This window comes from Marmota monax, unplaced genomic scaffold (genome assembly GCF_021218885.2).
Source record: "Marmota monax isolate L192 unplaced genomic scaffold, Marmota_monax_Labrador192_F-V1.1 WCK01_AAM20220418_F8-fsc00064, whole genome shotgun sequence".
Lineage (NCBI taxonomy): Eukaryota > Metazoa > Chordata > Mammalia > Rodentia > Sciuridae > Marmota > Marmota monax.
The window spans coordinates 6,866,980-6,893,958 of NW_026694542.1; the positions used below are offsets into that span (position 1 = coordinate 6,866,980).

The following is a 26,979-nucleotide window of genomic DNA, read 5'->3' on the forward strand; positions in this document are numbered from 1 at the left end:
AACAGAATCTACATTGTAGTACTGCACCTGACCTGAGGCTGCAATCCCCTGGGCTGCTCTTCTCCCCACCCGGTGTGAGATTACTCCATCCCGGCAGGGGACCTGGGGACCTGGGAGGAGGGTGGGGCATGGAAGCATGGGAGGGACATAGGAACACAGAGGGCACAAGGACAAGAGGTCTCACCCCGCTGCTCGCTTTTGCTGCTTCTTCCATTCCTGGAGTAGCTGCTGCACCACCATGTGGGAGCAGTCCTCCTCATTCAGGGACCAGAGATCCTGAGCCACCAGGGGACGCCGGTAGCCGAGGATGATCAGCCTGGGCAGGAGGTGGGGGCACATAGGCAGCCTCACACAGGGTCAGGACTTAGCTGCCAGGAGCTGGGAGCAATTGTCTCCAGGGCCCCAGGATCTCCAGAACAGGGGGGCTTCCTCCAGTGCTTTGACCAGGGGAGGCGTCTCTTTTATTCCCACAGTGAGGTTGTGGGTCGCTGCCTCCTCCCTCCCCAGTTCCCATCTTTGCCCCTCTCCTTCCCCTCCCCAGGTGCCCCATCTGTCACCTCACCCCCCCCCGCTCCCCCCCTCCGGCCCTGGTGATGAAACCCACACAGGCTGCAGCTGGATGACAACAAGGTGTGGGGTAGACTCAGTCCAGCCTCAGGTGCTTCCTCATGTGGCTAATGAATTGTCACCCAGGTCACAGACACAATTGTCCCACTCAAGCTGCTCAGAGGGGCAGCCAAGGAGATGACAGGCTGCAAGCTTATCCCAGATGGAACAGCTCAGAACTAATTACAATCTCCTTTCAGCCCCCTGGGCTCATCATCCCTGCGGCCTGCCAGATGCAGGGCTGGCCTGGAGCCTGGGAGCCAAGCTGGGACTGACCTGGCCTCCCCACTCAGCACCCAGCCCAAACAGACCTGCAGCCTGTTCTCATCTGCGATATGCCCACTGGGGTGCGGGTATGGGGGAGGGGGCCAGCCCAACTGCGCAGGTCCCTGGACTTCTCTGGTCTGCTTCCTTTTCCCACTCTCACCTCCCCTCACTCCCCTCCCTCTGGCCCAGGCTGGAGAAAGAGCCAACTCACTTTGTGAACCACTCGAAAGACAGGCGGGAGAGGAAGCCAGCACGGGCCTCGGGGCAGGGGTTCTAGAAGGTGGGAGAATAGGATAGGGGGAGTCAGGAGTGCCCGTCAGCCTTTAAAAGCACAGTAGAGGCAGGGATGGCCCTTGCTCCCTCCCACTCCCAGCCCCGTTGTGGAGATGGTATCTCCCCCTTGGGAAGGGGTAGGAAGGGCTGGGGGCTGCCGTAAGCACAGGGCCCTGCAGGGCTCCGACACTCTCCCTGGTAAACTCACAGAGTTGTCATTCTTTGGGGAGAAAAATGGTGGCTTCTCATTGAAGCAGGACACAATGAAGGCGGAGAGCACCAGGGCAAAGTAGATGTAGAAGGTGGTGAAGCGGAAAGGGTCTGAGATCTTGCCCTGGAGGGGAGAGTGGGGCGGGGGTCAGAAGCTCCAGAGAGGCCCAGCGCCCTGAGTTCCTCTGGGTAGGAGGAAGCCCGAGGTCGGGGATGGGTGCTCCAGGTCCCCACTCAGGATTCCAAGAGGTATAAAAGGATGACAGGGACTGTGGCCTGGTGAGGACCTGCCCTGGTCCAGGCATCCTGCTTGTCTAACTAGGATGACAACCCACAATCAGGAGCGCTTATGGCAGTGCTGGGGATTGAACCCAGGGGTGGGCTACCACTGAGCCACACCCCCAGCCCTTTTTTTATTCTGAGAAAGAGTCTTGTTCAGTTGCCCAGGCCGGCCTCAAACTTGTGATTCTCTTCAGCCTCCCAAGTGGCTGGGATTACAGGCATGTGCCACCAGGCCCAGCTCAGGAAAATTCGGATGCCCGTTCTGCCATGAGGCCACAAACGGTTCAGCAACTTACCCAAGATCACACTGGGGGTCAGCGGACCGTTCAGAGCCTGTGCTCCTAGCTACTCTACTTGTCTGCCTCCCTCTGAGAGGAAGAAATGAGGGGCACTAGACTGACCCCAATGTTCCATCCCCCACCCCCCACTACCATAGATCAAGAGAGAGGCCAGGAACTGAATTAGGGAGAGGAAGGAGAACAAATGATTGGGACTTCTGGATAGGGGAACTCTTTATGTACATGTGTTCATGACCCAGACGATGACTGATACCCACACTGAACATTGCACTTGGCAATGGGGGCTATGGAATGGCCCCCTGAGCTCCCAAGAGCATCCATCAGTGGCACATCTTTGACCCATTTCCCTGCATTATACCATCTTCCCGTCTCCTGCCTGCTTCCAGGCAGAGATGCAGCAAGCAGAGGGCGACATGGAAAGTGTTGAAAGGAGGAGGTCATGGGAGAGGGGAGGGGTAGCAGAGGGGGGCCTGGAACTCAGCAGTGACCTTGAACCCTGAGCCCCCCCACCCAGGGCTAGACCTGGCAGGATTGCCCCCTCGGTGCCCCTTACCTCTGCTATGGCTGAAAGGATCTTGGAGCGGAAGGGAATGATGGCACAGACTACACACAGGAACCAGAAGACGATGAGGACCCCCGAGGACTGCACCCCCCGCAGCCGCTCGTACTGGATCAGCAGGGTAGCCAGCAACTGTGCAGGGAGGGTGGGGGAGGCTCGGCCAGAGCACACACATCTGGACCATTCCTCCCCACTCCACGTGGCTGGATGTTTCTGGAGTCATCCCTACGCTGAGTCTCCGGTGTCCAACCCTCTCCTCAGGGCCCAAGGGTCCCCCATCAAAATCCACAACCCACTGGAGACCTCCCCACCCCCCTCCTGGGTCCCACACTGACCATGGTGATCCCCACCACCAGGGGGCTAATGAAGAAGACAGGTGCAGGGGCCAAGCCATGGACCAGGCCATGGAAGGAGTAGAAGAGGTCCGCCCAGGAGATGCACCACAGCAGGATGGCCAGGGCCTGTGAACAGGGCAGAAGACTCCTTAGAGACAGGAACTGTCCCTGCTGGGAAGGGGTCTTGTTTCTGAAGCCTTTAGGAGTCTGGGCCTGGCCCTGGCTCTGAGGGCTGGGAGGGGCCCTGGCCCAGAAGCTTCTTGGGGGTGGGATGGGAAGCTCTGTTGTTGGTGAACTTGCTAGAACTTCCCCAAGCAGGGAATGTCCCAGTTGGCTGCAGGAAGGGCAGGTGAGGCTGGGAACCTGCTCCAGCCGTGGAGGGGGTGGGGTTATTAGAAGCAGACTCCCCTCAGGTCCCAGCCCCACCAGGAGGACAACCCTGAGCCCCTGACCGTCTTGAGCCTGGACAGGTGCGAGAGGACGATGTAGCCACGTCGGTGGTACTTCAGGTAGAGCAGGTAGCAGGGTAGGGCAGCCCACAGGTAGATGCAGGGTACCCAGGCCAGTAGGGAGTTCTGGAAACAGGATGTGAGGTCTGGATTGTCTGTGTACACTGACAGGTTGGTGTCCTGGAGACAGAGAGAACAATTCAGTGCTGTGGCAGCCTCCTGAGGAACTGGGTCTCCTTCAGGGAGGTGGCTGGACCAGGAGACACTCCATCCATCTAGGGTGGGGATGGACCAGAGGATAGGTGAGGATAAGAGTTTGAGCAAGCATCTGAGCAGGTGCTGCCCAGAGGTTGAGCCTTCCAGGGAGGATGTGGTTGCCCCCATTTCCTCATTTCCCTCTCTAATTAAGGTAAAATTTAAGTGCAATAAACTATACCCATTTAAAGTGTAGGACTTGAATGTGCCCTTCCTGCAGGGGCACACACCTGTATAATTCCAGTGAATTGGGAGGCTAAGGCAGGAGGATCTCAAATTCAAGGCCAGCCTCAGCAACTTAGTGAGGCCCTGTCTCAAAAAATAAAAGGGGGCCGGGATCGGTCGTGCATGCCTGTAATCTAAGTGGCTCTGGAGGTGGAGACAGGAGGATCGTGAGTTCAAAGCCAGCCTTAGCAAAGGTGAGGTGCTAAGCAACTCAGTGAGACCCTGTCTCTAAAAAAAATACAAAATAGGGCTGAGGATGTGGCTCAGTGGTCAAGTACCCCTGAGTTCAATCCCTGGTACCCCTAAAATAAATAAATAAATAAATAAATAAATAAATAAATAAATAAAAATAAAAGGACTGGGGATATAGCTTAGTGGAAGAGTGTGCCCCTGGGTTCAATCCCCATATCCATCAATCAATCAACAATAAATGACTTCAATGAATTTGACATTTGCATATGCCTGCAAAACACCGCCACAGTGTTTTGCATCATCTACAAGTTCACTTGTGCCCCTTTGCTGTTCACCCCTCCCAGGCTGATCTGCTGTCTGTCATTCTAGATACTGACTCTTTTTTCTTTTTTTGCGTGGTGCTGAGGATTGAGTACATGTTAGGCAAGCAGGTTTCTCCTGAGCCACATCCCCAGCCCAATTTTAAATTTTATCAAAGTAACATTTCCATAGTTTCAGAGCCCCCTTCCTCTTCAGGTGGCCACAGGTAAGGGCTTTTCTGAGTCTTAGTTGCCTTTACAATGGGGGTGCCCCTCTCCCCCAGCCCTAACTGTCTTACTGTGTTGGCATGAGATTCATAGGAAGAAGAGGAGGTGGGGAGATCTTTGCAAGTTACAAAGCTAGGGTGACCCACCATCCCTGGCTGGGCTGGGCTGTCCTGAATGTCCACATCGTGGGAAACTGCTCCATCTTGGACAGAGCAGTATGATAGGTCCCCTCCCGGTCACCCTCCTGGCACCTCTCTTGGATCATAGCTACACCTAGACCCTATCTCAAAATAAAAAATAAAAAGACTGGGGATGTAGCTCAATGGTAAAGTGCCCCTGGCTTTGACCCCCAGTATCAAAACCTAAAACAAAACGTTGAAATAACTACACTTAAGAATATTTTTGGAAAATGTTGGGGAAATAAATTCACTAATAGACACCTGCTTCATTGCGATTGTTTCCTCCAAGGCAGCTGATGTACTGATCTTCCCACCTCCACCTTCTTACAAAGCATTACATGTTCTTTACAGAAAACTCAGAAAATATGAACAAATAACCACCTATAATCCCATCCACCTGGAACCATCCGTTGCCTGAGGATATGATCACTTATCTTCTGTGCTGATTAAATGACTATCATTTTAATTTTTACCCAAGTTCTACCTGCATGTAAATCTCTTTTTCCCTTTTTTCTGTTTCTCTGATGGTTTGGTTTCTGTCATTCAAATTGGAGGTTCCCCAATTTGCGGTGGTTCTTCACGCTTGACTGTCTCACTACTTCTGAATGAGTCACCAAAGAGCAGACAGGCACCTTGCAGGCTGTGCGGGGCTTAGTTTGCACAGTGATCAAGGAGAAACCTGGTCATTTAGAGAAGAGTCCCTCCCCAACTGGCAGAATCTGAAGGTCTTTTTTTCTGGGGCCAATTTGAGTATGAGGCTGGGGGCTCCATCCTGCAGTGTGTAGATCTGCACTGAACACCTCCAGGTCTTCTAGGAGGTGGCTGGGGCTGGTCTGGCCTGGGGTGGGGAAGCAGCGTGGATGTCCAACTTATCCTTACACATTCTCCCCACCAGCCCCTGCTTTCCACCCTACTCCCCACCTGCTCCCGCTTCTGCAGCCCTCTAAATCCTGAGCTTTTCCTGACCTGTATGGATATTGGTTTCCACTGTCTCCCTTTCCCAAGGTGTTGTTCTCTCGACTTACAGGATTGAATCTTGTATTGTTTACTGTTATTCAAGTGGAAAATCAGGAAGGCCTGGGGATAAAGTCCCATGTTCAGTCCACCCTCTAGAACCAGAAGTCCCTTCAACTGCAAATCAAATAGGCCCCCCTCAGCCTTCGAGCAGGATTCCCCCTGCAACAGGGTGGCAAGCATTTCTTGCCCTGTCTCTTCTTCCTCCCAGCGGGCCCTGTGCACACCAGCCCCAGTCCCCAGGTTCCTCCCTCGGCCTGGGCTGTCTCCCATCACCGCTCACAGATTGCACCGAGTCCCATATCCACAGCAACAGTCCGGATGCCCTCCTGAGTCTTGGCCCCTCTCAGATGGCTTCCCATCTGTCCCCAGTCCCTGGTGTTCAACACCTCTCACAGCTCAGCTCATTCACTCCAGCCAGGACCGGCCCCTCCCCTGGCCTTGCCTGACTCTGCCAAGGGCACCATCATTCTCCCAGCCATCCAGACACCCATGGGACACTAGGCCCTGTGGATTCTTGGTGAAAGAATAACAGCTGGATGGGCAAGTGTTTGAGTCCTGGCTTCTTCTCCTCTTTTGAGAGCTATGACCTTGGGTGCTGTGGCGCAGGATGGTAGGTAATCCCAGCAATGCCCGAGGAGGAGGAGGAGGCAGGAGGATGAGGAGTTGGAGGCGCACCTGGGCAACTTAGCAAGAGACTCTGTCTCAAAATAATAAAAAAAGGGGGCTGGGGGTGTAGCTCAGTGTACAGTGACCCCTGGGGTCAATCCATAATACAAAAAAAAAAAAAAGTAAGCTGTGGACAAGGTGCTTAAACCCTCCCCTCTCTGCACCTTGGTTTCTTTTTTTTTTTTTAATTTCAATATTTATTTTTCAGTTTTCGGCAGACACAACATCTTTGTTTGTATGTGGTGCTGAGGATCGAACCTGGGCCACACGCATGCCAGGCAAGCGCGCTACCGCTTGAGCCACATCCCCAGCCCCACCTTGGTTTCTTTATGGATAACCTGGGGAAAATTATACCTCCCACCTAGCCCCTCACCAAAATACCAGCCCTGGTGCTCATCTCTTCATGAGCAGTTACCATGGGATCTCGAGGACCTGACCCTGGTCTTCTCCTTCATCCCTGGTCCTGGTCCTGTGTCACTGGCTCCCCTCTTAGTGTGAGAGTGCCCTGGGGTTTAGTCCTTTTCCCTTCTCCTCCTCCTCTATCTGCACACATCCCCTCGGTGCTCTCTCTCATCTGTTCTGGATGATCTGAACTTGAAGGGTTCAGCACCTCTCATACCTCTTTTTTTCTTGCAGTACTAGGATTGAACACAGGGGGCGCTTTACTGCAGAGCTACTTCTCCCAGGCTCGTCCCAATGTACCATTGATATTCTAGTGACTTCCACGTGTATCTCTCCAGTTTACTACTCCTCAAATCCACTGGTCAACTGGACACCTCCACTCTACACATCTTATAATAGCCTACAGGGACCTGCACAGTGTCCTTTCCTCCTGACCCATGGCTTCTCCCATTGCCTCTACTGCTTCATTCTAGCCATTGACCTTGTTATTCCTGAGCACACACAAGGCGGGTTCCTGCCTCAGGGTCTTTACATAGTAGGGTCTCTTTCTCTGGAACACTCTTCCCATACATGCTTCATTATTTCTTCTTCAACAAGGCCTCTCTGACCACCCTGTTTAATGCTGCCACCAGTAGCCCATGCAAGTTTTCCCAATGCTTGGCCTTCTCTGTTCTTTCTTTCTCTATAGCACCTACCACCTAACATGCTATATAATTTACTCATTTATTATATTTTCTTTCATCTCCTCCTACAACATGTAATATCCTTGAAGGAAAGAACCCTATTTCATTTATTGATGTATCCTAACTACTTAGACACCCTAAAAGGGTGCCTCGCACATAGTAGGTGCTCAGAAAAGGTTGCTTAAATAAGTTAAGTTAAATATTTATTGAAGAAATGAATTAATTAACAAAAGGATGATACTGTACCTTCCCTCTAAACCTTCTGCGGCTTCCTACTGTCTAGAAGACAAAGTCTACGCATCTTCCCACAGTGTTTACAGCCCCCAGCTGGCTTCAAATGGTCTATGTGGACTTTCTTTTTCCTTGCAGTACTGGAGATTGAACACAGGGGGCGCTTTACCGCTGAGCTACATCCCCACAGCTCTTTATTTTGAAACAGTCTTGCTAAATTACCCAGACTGGCCAGGAACTTGCAATCCTCCTGTTTCAGCCTCACAACTCACTAAGATTACAGGCATGTGCCACTGTGCCTGGCCAAACCTACCCCCTTTTGTTTTTAAATTTCGAGATAGGGTCTCACTAAGTGGTCGAGAATGGCCTCAACCTTCCATCCTCTATCTGCCTCAGCCTGCCGGGTAGCTGGATCACAGGCATATGCCACTGCACCAGGCTATGAACTGCTGAACTCTGTGGGCTGAGTTCTCCATCTTAACAAAATATCCCGGGAAAGGGAACTGGCCTGCATAGGCTGCTTCCCTTTCTGCAGACTGCCTTCCTTTCTTAATCCCATCCGGGTAGCCCTCTACCCCCACTGCCCCGGCCACTGCTGCAGAATGACCCTTTCTGAAGCACGGCTTTGTGCCCCTTGCCACGTGCCCGCAAACCTGCAGTGTCTCAGGCTGCTCGTGGAGCCAAGTCCCAGCATCCACCCTGAGGCCCCTTAGGCTTCTCCTCCCTCCTTCCTTCCCACTAATCCCTTCCCTGCAGCCAACCCCAGCCCCTGTGTGTGCATCTTATATCCCAGAGGTCTATCAAGTACTTGGTATTTCCTCAAACTCTGAGAACCAAGCACACACGCATTCTTGCTGAGCCTTCAATGGTGGTCAGAGAACTGGGTCTACCACGAGACCTGGTCAAGACCTCTAGGAGGAAGGAAAAACAGACAGAGCTAATCTGGCCTCATCCAATTACCCCCTTGGGTACTAGGAATTGCCCTCAGCGGTGCTTAACCACTGAGCCACATCCCCAGCCCTTTTTGTTTTTTATTTAGAGACAGGGTCTTGCTGAGTTGCTCAGGGCCTCGCTAAGTTGCTGAGGCTGGCTTTGAACTTGTGATCCTCCTGCCTCAGCCTCCCAAGCCACTGGGATTACAGGCATGCACCACTGCGCAGAAAAGTACACACATCTGAAGTGTACATGTCCACAAATCTTCACCCACAGGACTTCAACTGTGTAACTAGCATCACCAGCAAGAGACAGAACACTGCTGGCAGAAGCAGCTCTTGTCCCCTACCCAGTCCCTGCCTACCCCAGTGGGAACCCCCATCCTGATCAATTTTGGATCAATTTTGCCCAGTTTGGATACGGTTGGTACGCAGCCTTCCTGTCTGGCTTTCCTTCCCTGACATCATGTGGGGGGCATTCTGGAGGGTGCATGTGAGGGCAGATCACCCATCTTCATTCCTGCACGGGGCTCCCCTGTGTGAACGGCCTGGCTGTTGGATCCATTCCACCATCAGTGGGTGGCCCCACCCAGAGAGCCTGTCCCTGGGCTACCCTAACTCAGACCATCAGGTCTCTGGGCCTCACCTCCCACAGGAAGCCTCTCTGGGGCACCCCAGGTCTGACTTTCCCTTTCTGTGTCCCAGATGGCCTTTATCACACTGACATGAGTATCATCCGCTTGTTGCCTCAGAACAATTTCTAGAGGTATTTAACAGAGGGACCTTGTTTATGAAAAAGTGGCAGCAGGTTCAAGGACACCTGACAGCATGGGGCTGGGATAGGCCACCTGGCTCTGTGATGCAATGTCACCAGGGCCTGTGTATGTAAACACATGCTCTCTCCCACAACTGGAGGGTGTTCCCCTCCTGCTTGGTACCTGTGCTGCCCCACACCCTCCAACTCCCAGCACAGGGCCCATAGGCTGGAGCAGCCCAGAAGCTGCAATGACTGACAGGGACTGTGTGGGTAGGGGCTGGAGTCCCAGTGTGAGGGCAGGATGGGAATTGCTTTCTGGCCAGGAGGGTGGGTGGCTGATTTTCTTTTAGGCCGGTAGGAAGTGGTCACAAGAAAACCCAGTGCTGCAGTGGAGGGCCCAGTATGGCTCCATTCCACTATTCCAGAGTCACGTGACTGGGATCAGCTTCTTCAACCTGTGTCCCCGTGCCAGTAATAGGAGTGAGGACAGCTCCCCAGACACTTCCTCAGGGGGCAGAGAATGAGCTGCACAGCATCTGGACCTAACAAGGCAGCGCTCCCCCTGTGGGGGAACATCAAGCTTCATTTCACGGAGGCTGACATTGTGGCCATGACCAAGGGACTTTGGGGGTGTGAGGACAGGATGGCTGCTTTGACCTCAGGGTGATCAGCCTGGGCTCCTTTGTTTACTTATTTGGTACTGGGGCTCAATCCCAGGGGTGCTTTACAACTGAACCCCACCCCCAGCCCTTTTTATTTTTAATTTTGAGGCAGGGTCTCACTAAGTTGCTTAGGGCCTTGCTAAATTGCTAAGGCTGGCCTTGAACTTTTGATTCTCCTGCTTCAGCCTCCTGAGTCACTGGGATTACAGGCCTATGCCCCGGTGCCTGGCTGACTCCTTTCCTTTAGATAAATAAGACCCAACTGGGCGAGGCCGGGCATCCCCAGGATGCAGCAGGTACTTGCCCACGCCTGTGTCTCTCCATTGTTCACGCCAGAGCCCTTGTTAGGACATCTGTGGGACATGTCTTATAGGACAGGTCCAGAATGGGACCATCCCCTCCCCTGCAGCCTGCCCAGCTCCATGAATGGCGACTTTCCCTCCTTTCTTCTCTCCCCCAGGCCCGACTCTGCAGGCTCGTCCCTTTTGTCTCTTTCTCTCATACCCCGCACCCAATCCCTCAGCAAACACTGTCCACTCTACCTTCGAATTCTTTGGTTGAACTCCACGGCAGTGCTATAGTCCACTGTTCTTATCTATAAAAGGCAGCCTTACCTGGCCTGCGGCTCCCCACCTCCACTCTCCCACTCAGATTATTTCCACAGTCCTCCCCATGCTCTTCCTGCCACGTGCCCTTCTGTCTTTTCTAGCACAGCAGCTAAAGAAAGACCTTTCGGAAGCCTAAGACAGGCTACACGACTATGTCATTCCTTTGGTCCAAACCCACCAAGGGCTCTCTGTCCCTCAGAGTGAAAAAAAAGGCTGAAGTGAAGGCCTCATCTGGACCCTGTTATCAGCCCCCTCACCAGGCTCACCTCATCTCCCCAACTCCCCTCTCTCGGCTCATCCCAGCACCCTGGCCTCGGTGCTGATCTTCAGACACTCCATGCCTGCTTCTGCCCCAGATGAAGCCCTTTCAAGGAGTTCTGCCTTCATGTTCCCAATTTCAGTTGTAGCTCACTCCCTACCCCCTCCCTCCCTCCCTCTCTCTCTCCCTCTCTTTTTGAAGTGTTGGGGATGGAACCCAGGGCCTTGTGCATGTGAGGCAAGCACTCTACCAACTGAGCTAGATCCCCAGCCCCCAGCCCTCTTAACCTATTCTATTTCCCCCATAGCTCTTATACTTTCTCTCATCCCATATAATTGAGTTCCTTATTACCTGTCTGCTTTTTCTCCTCCTCCCACTAGAATATGCATTCTCTTCTTGGGGGACAGTTTTTTTTAAATTTTTTTTAAGGATATCTTCTGTTGACCATGAAGCTCTGAGTGGGGAGCAGCCTCTGGCACAGAGAAGGCATGCAATACTAATTTGTTGAACCAAAGAACAAATAAACAAAGGAATGAATGAGGGTGCCCCTGTCTCAGCATGGGGCAGCTTCTTGCCCAGGAGCAGAGCATGCTCCTCTCTCCCCCAGCATCAAGGCCAAGGGCCAGGCAATCCAAGGGGCCTCTAGTCCAGAGAAAGTTAAGTAGATAAGTGAAGGTGAGGACAGGGTCCGTGAAGGTCGTTTCCTGGACCCCATAACATTCCCCCACTGAAACCCTTCAAGGCAGAATGGATTAGGGCTCCTGAAGCCCTCCCTGCCATTGCTGGTCTGAAGGGCAGCAGCTGGGAGGCAGGCACTGGGCCCACAGCCCCCGCTCCATCGTCGCCCACACGGTTTCCACAGCAACCGTGGCTTCCTTAGTGCTGCGATTAAACAGCTGGATGGGGCTGATAAGGCGGAAGGTCCAGCACCTATAATGGACCATGTGGCAGATGCCTGTTCACTGGCACTCAGCCAAAATCCCTGCAGACTCACACCCACAGCAGGTGGGGTGAGGACCCCGGAGCCCTCTGCAGCTCTGCCAGGGACTTCCCAGCCCCGGGGCCCCAGCCTGCTGACAGGCCCTGTCATGAGAACATTCATTATTTCCTTAATCCTGTGTGGTGGAGGAAGGGGGGAGCCACCGATGCTGGGCAGTTCCTGAGGTTGCAGATTGTGGCTGGGAATTGACTGACAAGATCATTTATCTCGGCAGCAAAGGAGGTGCAGAAAAGGAAGGGGCGGCCCTGATCTCCATCTACCCCCACTGAGCCACCCTGGCTGAAACAGGAAGCCTCTGGCAGGAAGGACCCGGGAGGCCCCACATTGGCAGGGCTGGGCCAATGCGTGGCTCAGAGGCCCAACTGGCAATCCAACCCGGAAGGGGCTGCTGGCCCATGATGGCATGGGTTAACTGAGCTCAGGTCTGTGCCAGAATGATCACGTAATGTTCCTGACACCCGAGACCCAGGGCTGATATAGAATCTGAACACCCGTGATGAAGCTTCAGAGTTCCAGCCCCTGACTGGGTTTATATAAGGCTTCCTCTATACCCGGAAGGGCTCCAGCATGACATTCCACCTGGATCCAGGTCACCTGCTACATTGCAAGTCCTCTTTTAGTCATGCAGTCCACCCTGGGATCAGGGAAAGGTGCCAACACCTAGGTAATAGGCTAACTAGGGGTTCTGGGAGCTCCTGGACTAGAAACCTGAAGATCCAATTAGAAGGAGAAATCTAATCCAGGCTTAGGCCCCGTCTCCACCCATCCCTGCCTCCACCATCCCCACCCTCTGGACTTAGCCTCAGAAACAAGAACAGCTCTAGGTGGGGGAAGAGGGCGGTCCAGCCACCTTAGCAAGGATAGACCCAAGTCTCATCCCTCCTACAGGGGTCCTGCCCCCACCCCCTCGCCAGTCTCATGGTGTAGGGGTTGGGGGACCAGAGCCCAGGCACTTCTCCAGAGTAGCTTGGCTCTAGTCCCGACTGGGATTGCCCTTCCTGGAGGCCAGATGGTGCTCAGAGACCATGACCCTGTTTGGGGCTAGCAGACAGTCTTGGCAAAGCTCCCTCCGCAAAGCCACTCGCCTGATTCACTTCCTTTCCTGTCTCTAGCCTTCAATCCAGGTCCGGGGGACAAGGGAAGTCAATCTAGGGCCAATTTTCCTCCTCAAAGGTCAAAGCCTTCCAGCACCAGATTCAATGTCTCCAGGATGGAGGGAAGAGACTCCAAGGGTCCCTGACCTGGCAGGTGAGACTAGATCCCTGAGAGGAGCAGGTGAGCTTTGGTACCCCGTAGGCTAAGGAGTGCCCACCTCCCACCCATCTGCCTACCTCAGGGGCCCTGCCATTTCCAGCTTCCTCACAGCTTTGCATGTCACTGTCTTCATTTGAGAGCCAAACACATGAAATATGGTCCTTGTCCATTAAGCACACCTGCTACCTACTCATACTGGGACACCCTGATACCCTAGAGCCCTTAAGTTTGGAAGGCCTCCATCATGGTCTTGGCCTCCAAGCCTAGGCTCATCCTCCCAGAATCATCACTGTACAATCCCACACTTAAAGGAGGCCCCAGAGCCTACCTAAGACTGGCTAGAGCTCAGAGAGGGTGAATGACCTGCCAAAAGGCACACAGCTAATGGACAACAGAATTGGTCCTTGCTAGAGCACAGGAGGATACACAAGGAGATGGGCTTCCAAGAGACCAGGGTTTATGCCTCTCTAGGGTGGGTACACAGCAAAGGCAACAGTGAAGGCACCTTCCCTTACTGTGTGAGTCTGACCACTGGGGGACCCATGGGCCTGGAACAAGAGCTGCCACTAAGAAAATTGATGTCTGGTGTAGTGAGAGAGCTGAGGAAAGAGGAGTCTGGAAATCTTAGAGGAGGAACCAACAAATCCCCATTGGGAACTTACTACTTATTAGGCAGTCAGTGCTATTTTTTGGACAGTTTTTTTTTGGTACTGGTGATTGAACTCTGGGGCACTAGACCAATGAGCCACATCCCCAGCCTATTTGGTATTTTATTTAGAGACAGGGTCTCATTGAGTTGCTTAGTGCCTTGCTTTTGCTGAGGCTGGCTTTGAACTCTTGATCCACCTGGCTCAGCCTCCAAAGCGGCTGAGATTACAGGTGTGTGTCACCATGCCTGGCTTTTGGACAGTTTTTATGGTCACGATCTTTGGATTTCTTAGTTTCCTGGGGTTATATGATTAGTTCTGCATATTGGCTGGTACCTCCTGAGAGCAAATAGTCCTGGGTCCCTCCACCATGTACTTGCCTCACCCCTGGGTACTGTCCAACTTCTATTGCTCAGTTCAGAGTAAACTTGCAAGAAAGGGACAGCAGATCAGAGTAAAAGTTCACAATGACCTCCTTTGCTCTAGAGCTATTTCAGCCTTCACGAGTTGTGGGTTAGTTTGATCACACAAAATACCCTTTTTTATTAAAATTTTTTTGATGCTAGAGATGGAAACCAGGGCCTCACACGTGCTAGGCAAGCTCTCTACCACGGGGCTACACCCATCTCTTTTTTGTTTTTATTTGAGATAGGGTCTCACTGAGTTGTCTAGGCTGGCCTGGAACTTGGGATCCCCCTGACTTAACCTCCCAAGTAGCTGGGACTGAGATGAGAGCCTTAGAGGAAGTACCTGTAGCAACAAGAAGTTCAGGGCCCAGTGGGGGCCAGGGACTCAAAGGTGTGTGCTACCACACCCAGCATACAATTCATTCTTTTGGAATTTATTTCCACACAAACTCCCAAGGCATGCTCAGAGATGTTGGTAACCTGCTGTGAGGCCAGGGGTGGTGGGTGGGCAGGGGCAGAGGGAGGAGAGAGAAACAGATATTAAAAAGAAATAGAGAAATCATGTATGCAGCGTGTGTGATATGTGTGTGTCCAGATGTTTGTGCGTATGTCCAGGGTATCATGGATGTTCCCCAGTCTCCTACCCTCAGAGCAGGCTGGGGCTGAAGCTGATGGGTTTAGCCAGGATCAGTCTCCTGACCCCAGTAACAGCTGAAATAGGACCCTCTGCCCCAACAGCCCAAGAGCCATTTTCTTGTAGGTTTCCAAAGTCTCTTACATTACCTATGACCTCATTTCTCTTTGTCCTCCCCCCTCTTCCAAGGAATACCAGGACCTGCCAGCCACAAGAGAGTTTCTTGATTCTCAGAATCATTTCTCATTCCCTATCTCACTGGATCCCCACAAAAATCTTGCAAGGTGAGCAGATGGTGAATTATTTCCCCATTTCACAGGTAAGAAAGCAAGGCTCTGAGGATAAGCTAGTGAAAGGTTTGGCAGAGTAAACAAGTAGGGCCTGAACACCCCACTCCTCTTGCCTGTCCCTTCCAGTTCTGATACTTCCTTGCTGTCCTGAACCATTTCCCACTAGGTGGGTCCCCTCAGACCCTAAGCTTCAAGGGTAGGTACATCTGAATGATACGCCATGCAAATGAGATGCAAAATAGCATGCCACAAATGAGTATCCCAGAGTTTTTGGGTAATAGCTATAGCTGAGGCTCCAACCTCTTGGCCTGAGACCCTTCCTCGTCTCTACTCTGCAGACCTCACCCACCCCCAGACACCAGCCACACTAGGCACAGCAAGGAACAGCTTCCAGGAGCAAGGAGATCACATGATAGATGGAGGATGTTTTCAGATTGGAATGTGCACGGAAGTAGTTCCTTATCATTTAAGGTAATCAAGCAGAGACCTTGTAAGGGAGTCATAATGTCACTCCTGCTAGGTCTGAGATGAGACCCTTAGGGAAAGTACCTGTAGCAACAAGAAGAAATTCAGGGCCCAGGGGGGCCAGGGGCTCAAAGGTGTACGGTCAGGCAATGGCAAGATTGGCAGACACCATACCCCAGTACCTAGATTGTAACTGATTGTGGTGTAACCTTTCTCCTTCTACCGTGAGAGACTGGGCTAGTGGCTTCAGGCTCTCAAGCCCTGACACTCTCAGATTCTACAATAGATTGAGTGCAAGGGTGGAGACAAAGGGTGTTTAAACTTTGTGTAGGAAGGGAGTCCTGAGTTTCCCAGCTCCAGACTTCATGAGGATTGCCTCTGTACAGTTCTAAGCACTTGGGGTTTCACTGTTATCCAGGAATAAGAGGACCATGCATCTAAGGCTTGGGTACAACATCTGCCTGGTCACTCTGGCACCATGACAGAGCTATGATCACACCAGCCATGGGGTCCTGAGCAAGAAGGGTAGTGGCAGAGATGTTTTATCATCTTGGTTAGCCCTTCAGTGACCCAGAGAAAAAGAGAAATTCTCAAAGACATTTTACAGGTACTCCATTGCTCCAAGCTTAGAAAAAATTCATGTGTAATAGCTGGAACGTGGTGCACATGCCTGTGACCCCAACTACTCAGGAGACTGAAGTAGGAGGATGACAGGTTCAAGGCTGCCTGGGCCACTTATCAAGATCCTGTCTCAAAATAAAAAATAAAAAGGTCTGGGGGTGTAAATCAGTGGTAATGTGCCACTGGACTCAATCCCCAGTACTAAAGAAAAAAAAAAAAATCTGTGTAATGCCTTCGATCCATCCAAAATTTTAAATACCATCCTAAGACACCTTAAATAACAAACCAGAATGTGGTTCCTGATGTGTGTGCATGTGTGCCCACGCACACACACACACTAATGCATACACAGGTATATAGCACATACTTATGAATAACATCCCACCATCACCCCTAGCACACAAACATAGGCACACATGTGTGTGTACACACTAGGCATATACGTACATATACGCAAAATGGGAAAAAGACACATTGGGATTCTGAGTCTGGATTTGAGACTATCCTATGCTAGTCAACCCCGGGATGACCACAGATAGGCCACTTTACTCTGAGCTCCATCTCTGGAACGGAGACCACATCTCCCACTTGCCTCAACTGATGGGAGAGATCTTAGGCAGTTACACCTAATGTACCCAAACTGTGCTAGGTGGCATGGGTCAACAGCCTAGGCATCTTTGAAAGGAAAGTCACCAAAGGCCTCCTTTGTTGTCCCAATACTGCCTTCATGGAACTGGGTGACTTCTGGGCCCTTTGCCTCCATTTGTCAAAGGAGAGTATTGGACTTCAGGAATCCTGATGTCCTGCACCTGTAAAGGCCTATCTCCAGAGTGGGGTCTGCTTCTCTCTTCTGAGTCCAGAGTGGGAAGGATGGTCTGCTCACCGACCTGCAGCCAGGTGGCTTTTGCCCAGAGATATTGTGGCAGGAACTCTTGCCAAAAAGGATGGGGCTCTGCAGGGCCAGGCTTCTAAAATACCTGGTTGACCAAGGGCTCTGGATGCCCTGAGATCCCAGTGCAGAGGTGCAGGGTGGCCAATTAAACTCTAGTTAATTGATCAGGGGCTGGAGGGTTTACCAGGAAGGTGGCTAAGAGCAAAATGTTCATTCTGCAGGATGGGGTCAACCGACAGAGAGGCTGGGGCCAGCAGGCAGGTGGGGGCACTTCCTGATCCCTGGGGTGCCTCACACTGTGCCTGTCCTTCAGGCTGCTGGGAAGGGGAGAACAGGGCAAGCCTCAGGTTTTGATGTTGGTGGGACCTGGCTGTGGGCAGTGTGGCCAGACACTGTGGAGTTCCCTAGTTTCAGGTTCCACGAGGGCCACCTCTGTACAGTTCTAAGCATTCGGGGTCTCAGTGGCACCCAGGAACAAGGGGGCCCATCGACGCTCCATTCTTGGCGCCTCGTCGCCCCCTCCCGGGCGCCCAAGCCATCTTAGGGCTGGCCCGTAAACTGCCAGTCCCTGGACATCTGCCAATCTCTGCGTTAAGACAGGAAAATGGGACCTGGAGGCCCCCTCCACAGCGGCCCCTGAGCCCCGCGCCTTACCCAGAACTTGGAGCCAAGCTCCCCTGAGCCGCACAGGCTGTCCATGGGGCCGAGGCGCAGCGGCGAGAGGGCAGCCGCGGTCCGGTGCAGCCCGGTGCAGAGAGGCGCAGAGCAGGCTCTGGGAGCCGCCCCCGCTGCGCACTCCACGGAGACCCGCCCAGCCGAGCCCTAACCTGGGCGGTCCGGATCCTGCTCTTCAGTCCCTGCCGATTGCGATTGCGAAAGCGCCTCCACGAAATCGAAATCGCAACTCTCCCGGGACTATAGGGGCAGGAATGGAGAGTCGTGGACACAGTGACAGCCCCTTCCAGTGGCCCCAGAGTTGTGCCAGAGTTGCTCCTCTAGATCCTGAGGCTGACGGGCCCACAGCAGAGTTTGTTTCCAACCAGGGTCAGGGGACCAGAGCACACACATGCCTCCCACCCTGAACACTCCGTGGGGGCTGATGAACCAGGGAGACTTGGAGAGGGATTCAGCAACCCTCCCTCTTTAAAAGAAATTCTTCATAAGGTCAAGTTCTTCTCTGGATGTCAGTTTCCTCATCTGGAAAATGGGAAGAGCTTGTGGGCTCAGACAATGGAAGGTTACCCCTTCCCCCCAAGTTAACAGAGACAACTGGTAGACACCAATACACCAGTACTGGTGTGTGCAGTGAGGGAGGTGGGGATGGGATTGGAGTTTCCACCACGGTCTAGATCGTGGCCTCCTGTGATTCCCTTAAATTGCTGCTTCCTGAGGCTCTGTGGCTCCCTGGTCTGGCCCAGAGTTTCTCTGTGCCTCCCCTTTTGTGTCTGTAAAATGCTGATAATCACAGCAGAATCCTCTTCATTGGGTTCTCTGAGAATTCAATGGTAGAAGTATGCAAAGCACTTTGTTTGACACAGTTAGGCACCAAATGTGTTCATTTCTTCTTTCAGCCTGGTGTCTGGGTGCAGGCTGGACAGGTAAAGCCCCAGAAGATCCCTATATCAGTACCCCCTTCCTAGGGCAGAGACTCCGCATTTCCCATTTGTAAAATGGACTTGGGGGCTGGGGATGTGGCTCAAGCGGTAGCGCGCTCACCTGGCATGCGTGCGGCCCAGGTTCGATCCTCAGCACCACATACAAACAAAGATGTTGTGTCTGCCGAAAACTAAAAAATAAACACTAAAAATTTCTCTCTCTCTCTCTCTCTCACTCTTTCTTTAAAAAAAAATGGACTTGGGGTCAGTGGCCTGTCTCCACTTGGTTATGCCAGGATCCCTCCATCTCTCACTTCTCCAGTCACACTTTGTCCCCTAACAGGGTCCCAGAAGCCACTCACCACCCCTTCTTGAGGGTTGAGGAGGAATTCTCCTGGGCAGCTCTTTCCCTGGCTCATCTCTCCCCTGGCCCTGCCTGCCACCTCTGCCCAGTTTCCCCTCGGGGTCCCTTCCTTGGCACTTGTTCTCAGAACAAGGTTTCTCCTTCCTTGACTGCCAAGCAGAAGGTGTGGAAGGGAGTCAGCAAGATAGCGGGGAAGTGGCCAGCAGGAAGTCACCAGAAGGGAAGGCTGTCAGAACAGAGCTCGGCAGGCTCCGGTATGGGTGGTAAGGCTGGGAACGAGGCTCTCCCTCCCCAGGCAGTTGGACTGGGGACCCTCCACTGAGAAAGACCTCTCAGCCCTCTTTCTGTCTGTCCCCTTCCCTTGCACTCATCTATTTATGCCCACCCTTTCCTTCCTCCTTTCCCTGGGTAAAACACTTCACAGAGCTTCCACATCTTGTCACAGTGTGCCTTGAGTTATATTTAGTTGAGAAGAATCTGTCTTCCCTGCCAGTCTGAGAGGTCTCCAAGGGCAGAGACCTACTGAGTCACCTTCAACCCCCTTCATGCCTCAAGCAGTACCATTTGAAAACTTTGTGACCTCAGCAAGCTCCTTGATGTCTCTGGGACCCAGTTTTTTTGAGCAGCTTGGACAAGGAAGGGGCCACTAAACTCTCCTCCAGCCCCAGTGTTCCAGCCTTCTATGGCCTGAGCTGCTGGGACGCTCCTGCTAGGTCTTCTGCTGATGCTGTTGTGCTTTCTCAGCACCTTCTGCCCCTGTCTTTTTTCCTTGGCCTCTCCACCACCATCTTGGGCTCTCCCTTCCTCTCCTTTCCTCCTCTTAGGCTTGTGGGGCCACGGGCATCAGATAAACCAGGAAGGTTAACTTTACCCTTGGGAGAGTTGGGGACCTTCCCTCAGGGCACTTCAGGAGGTGAACTCCCCAAGAAGACTCCCTTCCTGACATGTGGAACCTGGAACCAGACTGGTTCCACCTGGGACCTTCTGGCCCCAAGATAGGCCAGGCAGTCTACTGGTTAGAGCTTCAGTTTGGGGTGGAGACCCTTTGGTTCTGGCTTCTGCACTGGGGCTAACGTATCCGCCCTTTTGGCCCTAGGCTTTCATCTTGCCATTGCTGCAGCCCTGGGTGGGAGACTCTTAAGATCAAGGTGGGTGCCCCTGGCAACCCTTGCCTCCCCCCATCTCTCTAAAGCATTAGGGTTCAGCCTTCATAGCTGCTCATGGAATGTGGCCCTTTCACACAGCCTTTGAATCATAAGCAAAGTGTTTTAAGGATGCCATTGTTTTGGTTGTTCTTCTCGCCAGTGAAACACTCAGAGGCCTTGAGACACCCCGCAGCTTGCCCAGGGTCACAGAGTCCATCCTGGCACAGGCAGGAGAAGCCCCCACCTTCTGAATGCCAGCCGCAGCTCCTAGGTCACACTGTACTTCCCGTACTCTCGGCTCTTGCCCCGGCCAACCTTCAAGGCTGCTCAGCATGTTCTCCACACAGCCCACCTTCCTCCTGTACATGGTAAACTCTCCTTATCCCTCAAGATTTCACGCAAGACCCTCCACCCTTCCAGAAGCCTTCTTTGGACCTCCCCATCCCATCCCTTCCTCCACACATCCCACCCCACTCTCTATATTGTATTTACTGATGGTCTGGCTTAGCCTCCACCAGTGCTGTGCGCAGGTTGAGAACAGGGACTGAGAGGCCGTAGTAAACCCACCTCCCATTCTCCCTCCCCAAGTCACTGCAGCTCCAGGCTAAATGAGCTGACAGAGTGCTGTAGTTCCCTCAGCAGTGAGTGTCCTGGGAGACTCAGCACCGGGGATTTCCTGGCAAGGAGATGGCGAGATAACCTCATGGCAAGGCACAGCCCAGAGCAGGCATGACAGCAGAGAAAGCAAGGCAAGGCCCAGGAAAGTCTGCCTCAGGGAAGTCAGGTTGGAGCTGACAGGCCAGGGGCAGCAGGACGGAGCAAACTCCTGTCTACTTCACTGCCTGCTTCTCCTTAACTCCCTTCGTGCCTTGAAGGCCTGGAGCACCCCTAAATTAAGCATAGGCTCTCATACCTGCCTCCCACTTCTTTCCCCCCAAGTGATGAGGTCTGTTTCCTTCAGACCCCAGCCTGGCAGGGGCCCCGCTGGACCACTCAGGGCCTCAGCAAGGCTGCCCCTCCACCCAGCCTGCTCCTGACCTGATTTGGCATGCATGTGCCATCACTGGCTGCTGCGCCTGATTCTGGAGTTTTCAAAGCAAGAATTAATGAGCTCCGTGGGCAAAAGCCAGCAGCTCCCACACCTGGACCAGGGCGAAGGCGTGCAGAATTTCAGCGTTCTTAGCAGAGTTCCCTCCTGGGGTTTCCTGGAGCAGCCACCTCCTTGACCTGCCCTGCTCTGCCCCTCCTCCCCTGAGTAGGAAGCCCATGCACAACTCAACCTGCTTTGAGAAACTATTTCTACTCCTGGCCATCACTGTCCTGGATTAGTCCTGAGTCCACCAGCCTTAGACAGGGATTGAATATCTGGACTCTGTCCTAGGATGGCCAGGATTCCTATCTGAACCCCCACCCCTACCCCAAGTCCTTCACTGGGCTCTGGGAGTCTGTTTCCTTCTTTGGGGAGTTTTACAGAACACCTGTCCATACAAGGTGTCCATCACTGTTGTAATCCTCTCCCTGGCTTGGTCCCTCTTCAGGAGGGGCACTGGGTGGCACCAGGTGAGGGTGCCTTGTGCTGCCACCTGGCGTCTGATGCCCTCACTGCACTTCTGTCACAACAACCCGCAGTTAGGGCTGCTTCCTTGGCCCAGTGAAGGGGAAAAGGGGCCATGGGGCACCAGGATGTGGTGGGTGGGGACCAGGGGTGAAGATGGAGGTAAGGGATGTTTGAAAAGTGGGTGAGGCCTGGGTGGGGCAGGGCTAGAGGGCAGGAAAGAAAAGAAGGTGGGAGGGGAGGAGGAGAGCAGGTGCCTTGGACTTCAGGGCAGAACTGCCGGGGAAGGGTGGTGCCTGGGAATCTGCAGGGATTGCAGAACAGCCTTGGCCAGCTGTTGGACAAACAGCTGGGGCTAAGGGACCCCCCACCCTGTGATCCAAACCCCTCTCCATTGCCCACTGTGGCCAAAGGCTGGTGGGAGCTGTGGGGCCCACTGTCTCTGAGCATGCCACCCTGGGAACCCACATGTACCTTTCTATGAACCTGAATGTGACTGCTTTGGAAAAGGGTGCCCTTGCTGACTTGTACACCCCTTCGTTTTATAAGCACAGTTCTTCCCTTCAGCCTGTTTTCTCCACAATGAGAACAGTCTGGGCTGGCATGGGTTGCAGGTTGGTCCAATCCCAATTCTGCCATTTCATGGATGTGTGACCTTGGGCAAGTCTCTTAACCTCTCTGAACCCACTGTTGCATGGAAAATGCTAGCAACAGCACTTCCCTTGCTGGGGTGTTTTGAGGAGCGAGTGAGAGACTGCATATGAGCCTCAGGTTTGTTTTTAGCACCAGCTCAGCTCACTCCTCTTCCCTGTCCCCCACCCCCAGACAGACCTTTTCCTGGAGCTTTGGGGGTGGAGGAAGCAAAAGCAGCCAGGCTTGAGGTGGGGGCCTGAAGCTGTTGACACAGTTTCCTGTGAACCTCCAAGAGAAGACTTGAGGGCACAAGCACCAGGGAGATGTTCTTATCTCCAAAAGCACCCCTCCCCATCACTCAAGTCTGTAGGCAGGGACTCCTCTTGGTGGCCCTAATTGAAGATGTGTTGTCCCCAGCCTCTCCCTCCTCCAGCCTTCTTCAGACTTCCCCACCCTCACCCCACCACCCCCTTTGGATCCTAGAGTAGAATCAATAACCACCCAGATAAGCAATCCGAGGTCAGCATTGGCATTATTATGACTGCTGTTCAAAAGACTTGGCAGCATTACTCCCACTTCCAAAGCCTTTCAATGAGACACAATGGTTTCCATCCCTGATGATGATTTTACATTGTTGGGGGAGAGGCCATGGTTGTCTCCCTGAGCTATACACGCTGATTCCACTATTCGTTTTTCCATATCACTATCCAGATGACCCCTCCAGCCACGGCCTCCTTCCAGAGAAATGTTCAGGTCCAGTGATGGAGGTGGAGGAGGGAGTGGGGACCTAGTCCTTCTCATTAGGTTGACCACTGCCTATCTCTAGAGAGTAACCCCAAAGCCTAGCCCGTGTACCCTAAACAAGCTTCCTTTGGTTCCTACTGGGAAGAGGGGATCAGGGGAAGGGGACCCCAGAAGGAACCAGGCATACTAAGAGTCACCCTAAGTAACACTACAGCATTAAATTGCTGCCATGCTAGCCAGAGGCAGGGATGGAAAATGAGGGGACAGGGCAGTGGTCTGGTCTCTGATTAACCTTGACCTAGAATCCTCCAATCACCAAAAGAAGAAAAGATGGCAGAGCTCCCTTCCTAAATCTCCCACCCTCGGGTTATAGACAGCTACAGAATTCTACAAAAATATAAAAGCTTAATCTGTACATCCAGGTGGCAAAACTCGAGGAATTTTGAATTTTGTACAGCTTTGCTTAAAAAAAAATCAGCTTATAAAATACCCCCTCCTCACTGGAGGAAGCCAGAGGAATCAGTTTGGCATTCCTGCACACCCTAGGAGGATCAAACCAGGTGTTTGCTCCAAGGAGTGAGGCATTTCTGTCCAAAAGAGCAATTAGAAAAGAATAGGCTGGACAAGGGACGCCTCCAGGTCCAGCCACCCAGCAGCCTGGCACCCCAGACTCCCCGCTGCCTGTGCAGACGGTGCAGATGGCAAGGGGGGTGCTGTGAGTGAAGGCTGGCCTCAGGTTTCAAGAATCAAAGGCAGGCTTGGGGTCTGAAGGCAGGGATGGGAGGCTGGGAGAGTGGGCAGGGATGTCTTCGGGAGTGGGAGTCGGGCAGATGTTGGCGGGTGGCTGGTAGGTCACAGACTGGCTGAACCTGTGGTCACCAGGGTTTCCCACAAGAAACTATTGCCAGTGGTAGCACCAGAAAGGTGGCTCTGGGCCATGCGGCTTTCCCCTCCGCTGCCCCCGCCCACTTGTGGTGGCCGCCTTTGCCCTTCCCCCTCCACTGGCTCCCACTGGGCAGGCTGCAGCAGACCGTGTAAGCACCTTGCTGGACTCATTCATCACCCTTCAGGGGGCCAGCTCCTCTCTGGCAGCAGATCCTACCAACCCCACCAGGAGCTCACCTCTGGACCTCAGCCCTGGTCCCCACATCCTCCACAGGGAGCAGCCTACTCCATTTACACAGCTTAATCTTATTGCCTGCAGGAGGGAGGGCAAGGCAAGAGGTACAGGTCCACCTAGGTCACCCACCTAGCCAGATGCTTGGCAAACTGGGGGTGAAGCCCCGGGAGGGAAAACAGATGCGCTTGTCCCCTCCCCCACCAGCCCACAGATCCAGATTCCAGGCAGCCCAGGCGGCTCCCCAGCCTCAGTCGGCACCATTAACCAAAACAGCTTCATTATGCCAATTTCTAGCTTTCAATGTGCGGCTGATAGCTGTCAGCAGAAATAAGAGTTAATCTGGAATTACTCACATTCACTGAGCTGCCTGGCTAAGGGGACGACGCAACGAAGCTTTGATAGGAAAAGGAGCCCCTGCCCCCATCTCGCCAGGCAGAGGGGCTGTTCCTCTTCTCTCAGCCCCCAGCGGGGTGTGGGGGGGTAGGGGCAGCAAGGTTGCAGCCCTCCAGGGCCAGGCGTTTGGGTTCTAAAACACAGACACACACACACACACACACACACACACCCCTCATACACACAGACTCACACACCAGCACGCACTTACACGTCCACACTCGCACGCACAGAGGCAGCTCCAAACCTTCCCTCCCCACCGCCCACTCCCCATCTCCAGGAATCTCCATGGCCATCTGGACATGCCTAGCTCTCCATCCCCTTTGCTTTTACTCTGGACCGTGCTTAACTTTTTATTTTGGAAAATTACTTTATTTTATATAGATATATAGATATATAGATATGTATGTATATATAAAAAGGTTCCATTTCATTTGTAAAATCTCATTTTTTTCTTCTTTTTCTTTTTTTTTTCCTACAGAAAATGATGACGAGATTAAAGGAGAAAATAAGTTACATTACAGTTTCCAAAATGGTTCTCGCTCTCCACTGAAGATGGGCCACCGTCGGGGCTATAATGCACTCTCGGTCCCAGCTTGTGCTTTGCAAGAAGAGGAAATATAACTAGACTGGTTATTTTAGGTTAAAATAGCCAAGAGACAGACGCCTTCGCCTCAAAAATATTCTGAGACACATAAAAGTAGAAGGAAACAAGTCTCTTCAGTCACAAAATGTCGTACATCCCGCATATACTAGATTCAATTAATTTAATAAAATAGAATATACATAGAGATTCTGCACAAACGTATTGCTTTCTCCCAACAGCTCCTGGTGTCCGGAACCTCGCTGTGCTGGGCAGCTCTCTCTCTCTCTCTCTCTCTCTCTCTCTCTCTCTCTGCCTGGAGCCGAGTCGCCAGGGCTGCGGCTTTGGACTCTGGAAGTCCTGCTTACAGGTACCCCCAGAGCCACGGAGGCAGGCAGGAGCACCTCCTTGGTGTCTCTATGGGACTTTCTCAGGAATATAGCCCAGGAGGAGGAGCTAGGATTTGCACCCAATGGAGAAAGGTGAGTGAGAGAGCAGGTGTGATTCAGGGATCCAGGTCTGTCGGGTCAGAGGACAAACCAGAGAGACTCAGCACATCTTTCTTTGGGGAGGGTGAGGCAGCCATGCTGTCAGGGGGGCCAGAGGCCGAGGGATCCTTGGAGTCGCTGGATGGAGCCCGCCTCCGTAGGCAGACCCCAGGGCTAGGTGGGGGCCGAGGGCCCTGGATTTCCGGGGGGTCTATGGAGATACTGGGTGGGCTGAGTTTTTTCTTGGGCCGGCTCCCAGGGCCCCCAAGAGGCTGGCCCCCGAGGGTGGAGGGGCTTGGGCCCAGGTGGGGTTGGGAGCCGCTGTCCAGGCAGCTGACCGCAATGGAGTGTCTCCTCTGTTCATCCAGCCAGGATGCAGGCCGTCGCAGGCCACTCTGGGACTCCACACTGTAGCACTTCTTTAGGTCCCGTGTGGATAGGGGCTCCTGGCCGCCAACGGGCAGCAGGTCTCCTGAAATCCAGCTCAGCTCTGTGTCCAGCTCTAAGCTGCTTCTGGTCTCTGGAGGGCCCTTGCTCCAGTTGGGTTCTGGGCCTGGGCAAAGGGCTGGCGGGGGCATGTGCTTCGAGACCTTGCTCTGGCTGCGGAAATGCTGCTGCACCTGGATGCTGGACTGGCCCCAAAAGGAGGAGGACCGGGCCAGAGGTGGGGAGGGCCCACTCACCTCCGACAGCAAGTCTTCCTGGCTGCCCAGGCCCTGCACGTCCAAGGAATCAGTTCTTATTGCCGCCTGTGTGGGGTAGGTGGAGGGCTCAACCCAGGGGTTTTCTCCCCAATATGGACTGTCCCTTGTCCCTCCTGTCAAGCTGAATATCCCCTGACCCATGCAGGTGTAAGACCCCCCTAAGCAGAGGTATGAGTACCTGCTCTTATTGGGATATGGGGGCCACGTGCAGCCTGACCTCTATGGTTCATAATGCCTCTCCTTCAACCCCCAAATCTATCTTCCCTCCTCTATTCCCTGGCACCTGTGGGAGGCCAACCTTACCGGTGACTGAGTTACACTCCCCAGCTGGGTGCTGAGGCGCTCAGTCACAGAAATGGGTTTGTCTTGCTACAGCCCCATGGGTGAAGCTATGCTCACCTGTTCCTTTGTAATATAACCCCTTGCCCTGTTTAGGATAGAATCTTCCATGGAAGTACCTTGTGTGTGTCCCCTCCTCTTACTGTGCCCTTGGGTGTGGCCTACCCAGGTGTCAGTCAACCTGCTGACAGTGGACATCATGAAGATAGACTCAGCCCCCTGAAACCTGAC

General features: G+C 53.1%; 2 protein-coding genes across 11 annotated transcripts in view; both read right to left on the reverse strand.

Moving 5' to 3' along the window:
* Abcc3 (ATP binding cassette subfamily C member 3) overlaps positions 1-17,896 on the reverse strand; it is a 45,284-nt gene extending 27,388 nt beyond the window's left edge. The window contains exons 1-7 of the mRNA XM_046420375.2: positions 17,740-17,896; positions 3,284-3,460; positions 2,832-2,957; positions 2,491-2,628; positions 1,355-1,480; positions 1,085-1,146; positions 185-316 (exon numbers count right to left, since the gene is read on the reverse strand). Coding sequence (XP_046276331.1) covers positions 185-316; positions 1,085-1,146; positions 1,355-1,480; positions 2,491-2,628; positions 2,832-2,957; positions 3,284-3,460; positions 17,740-17,784 — 806 coding nt within the window. The 5' untranslated portion in view covers positions 17,785-17,896. The remainder of the gene's footprint in view (positions 1-184; positions 317-1,084; positions 1,147-1,354; positions 1,481-2,490; positions 2,629-2,831; positions 2,958-3,283; positions 3,461-17,739) is intronic.
* A 7,169-nt stretch (positions 17,897-25,065) lies between these two features.
* Cacna1g (calcium voltage-gated channel subunit alpha1 G) overlaps positions 25,066-26,979 on the reverse strand; it is a 64,401-nt gene continuing 62,487 nt past the window's right edge. For all 10 annotated transcript variants that reach the window (XM_058571517.1, XM_058571516.1, XM_046420549.2 and 7 more), the window contains one exon: positions 25,066-26,454. In XM_058571517.1, coding sequence (XP_058427500.1) covers positions 25,723-26,454 — 732 coding nt within the window. In that variant the 3' untranslated portion in view covers positions 25,066-25,722. The remainder of the gene's footprint in view (positions 26,455-26,979) is intronic.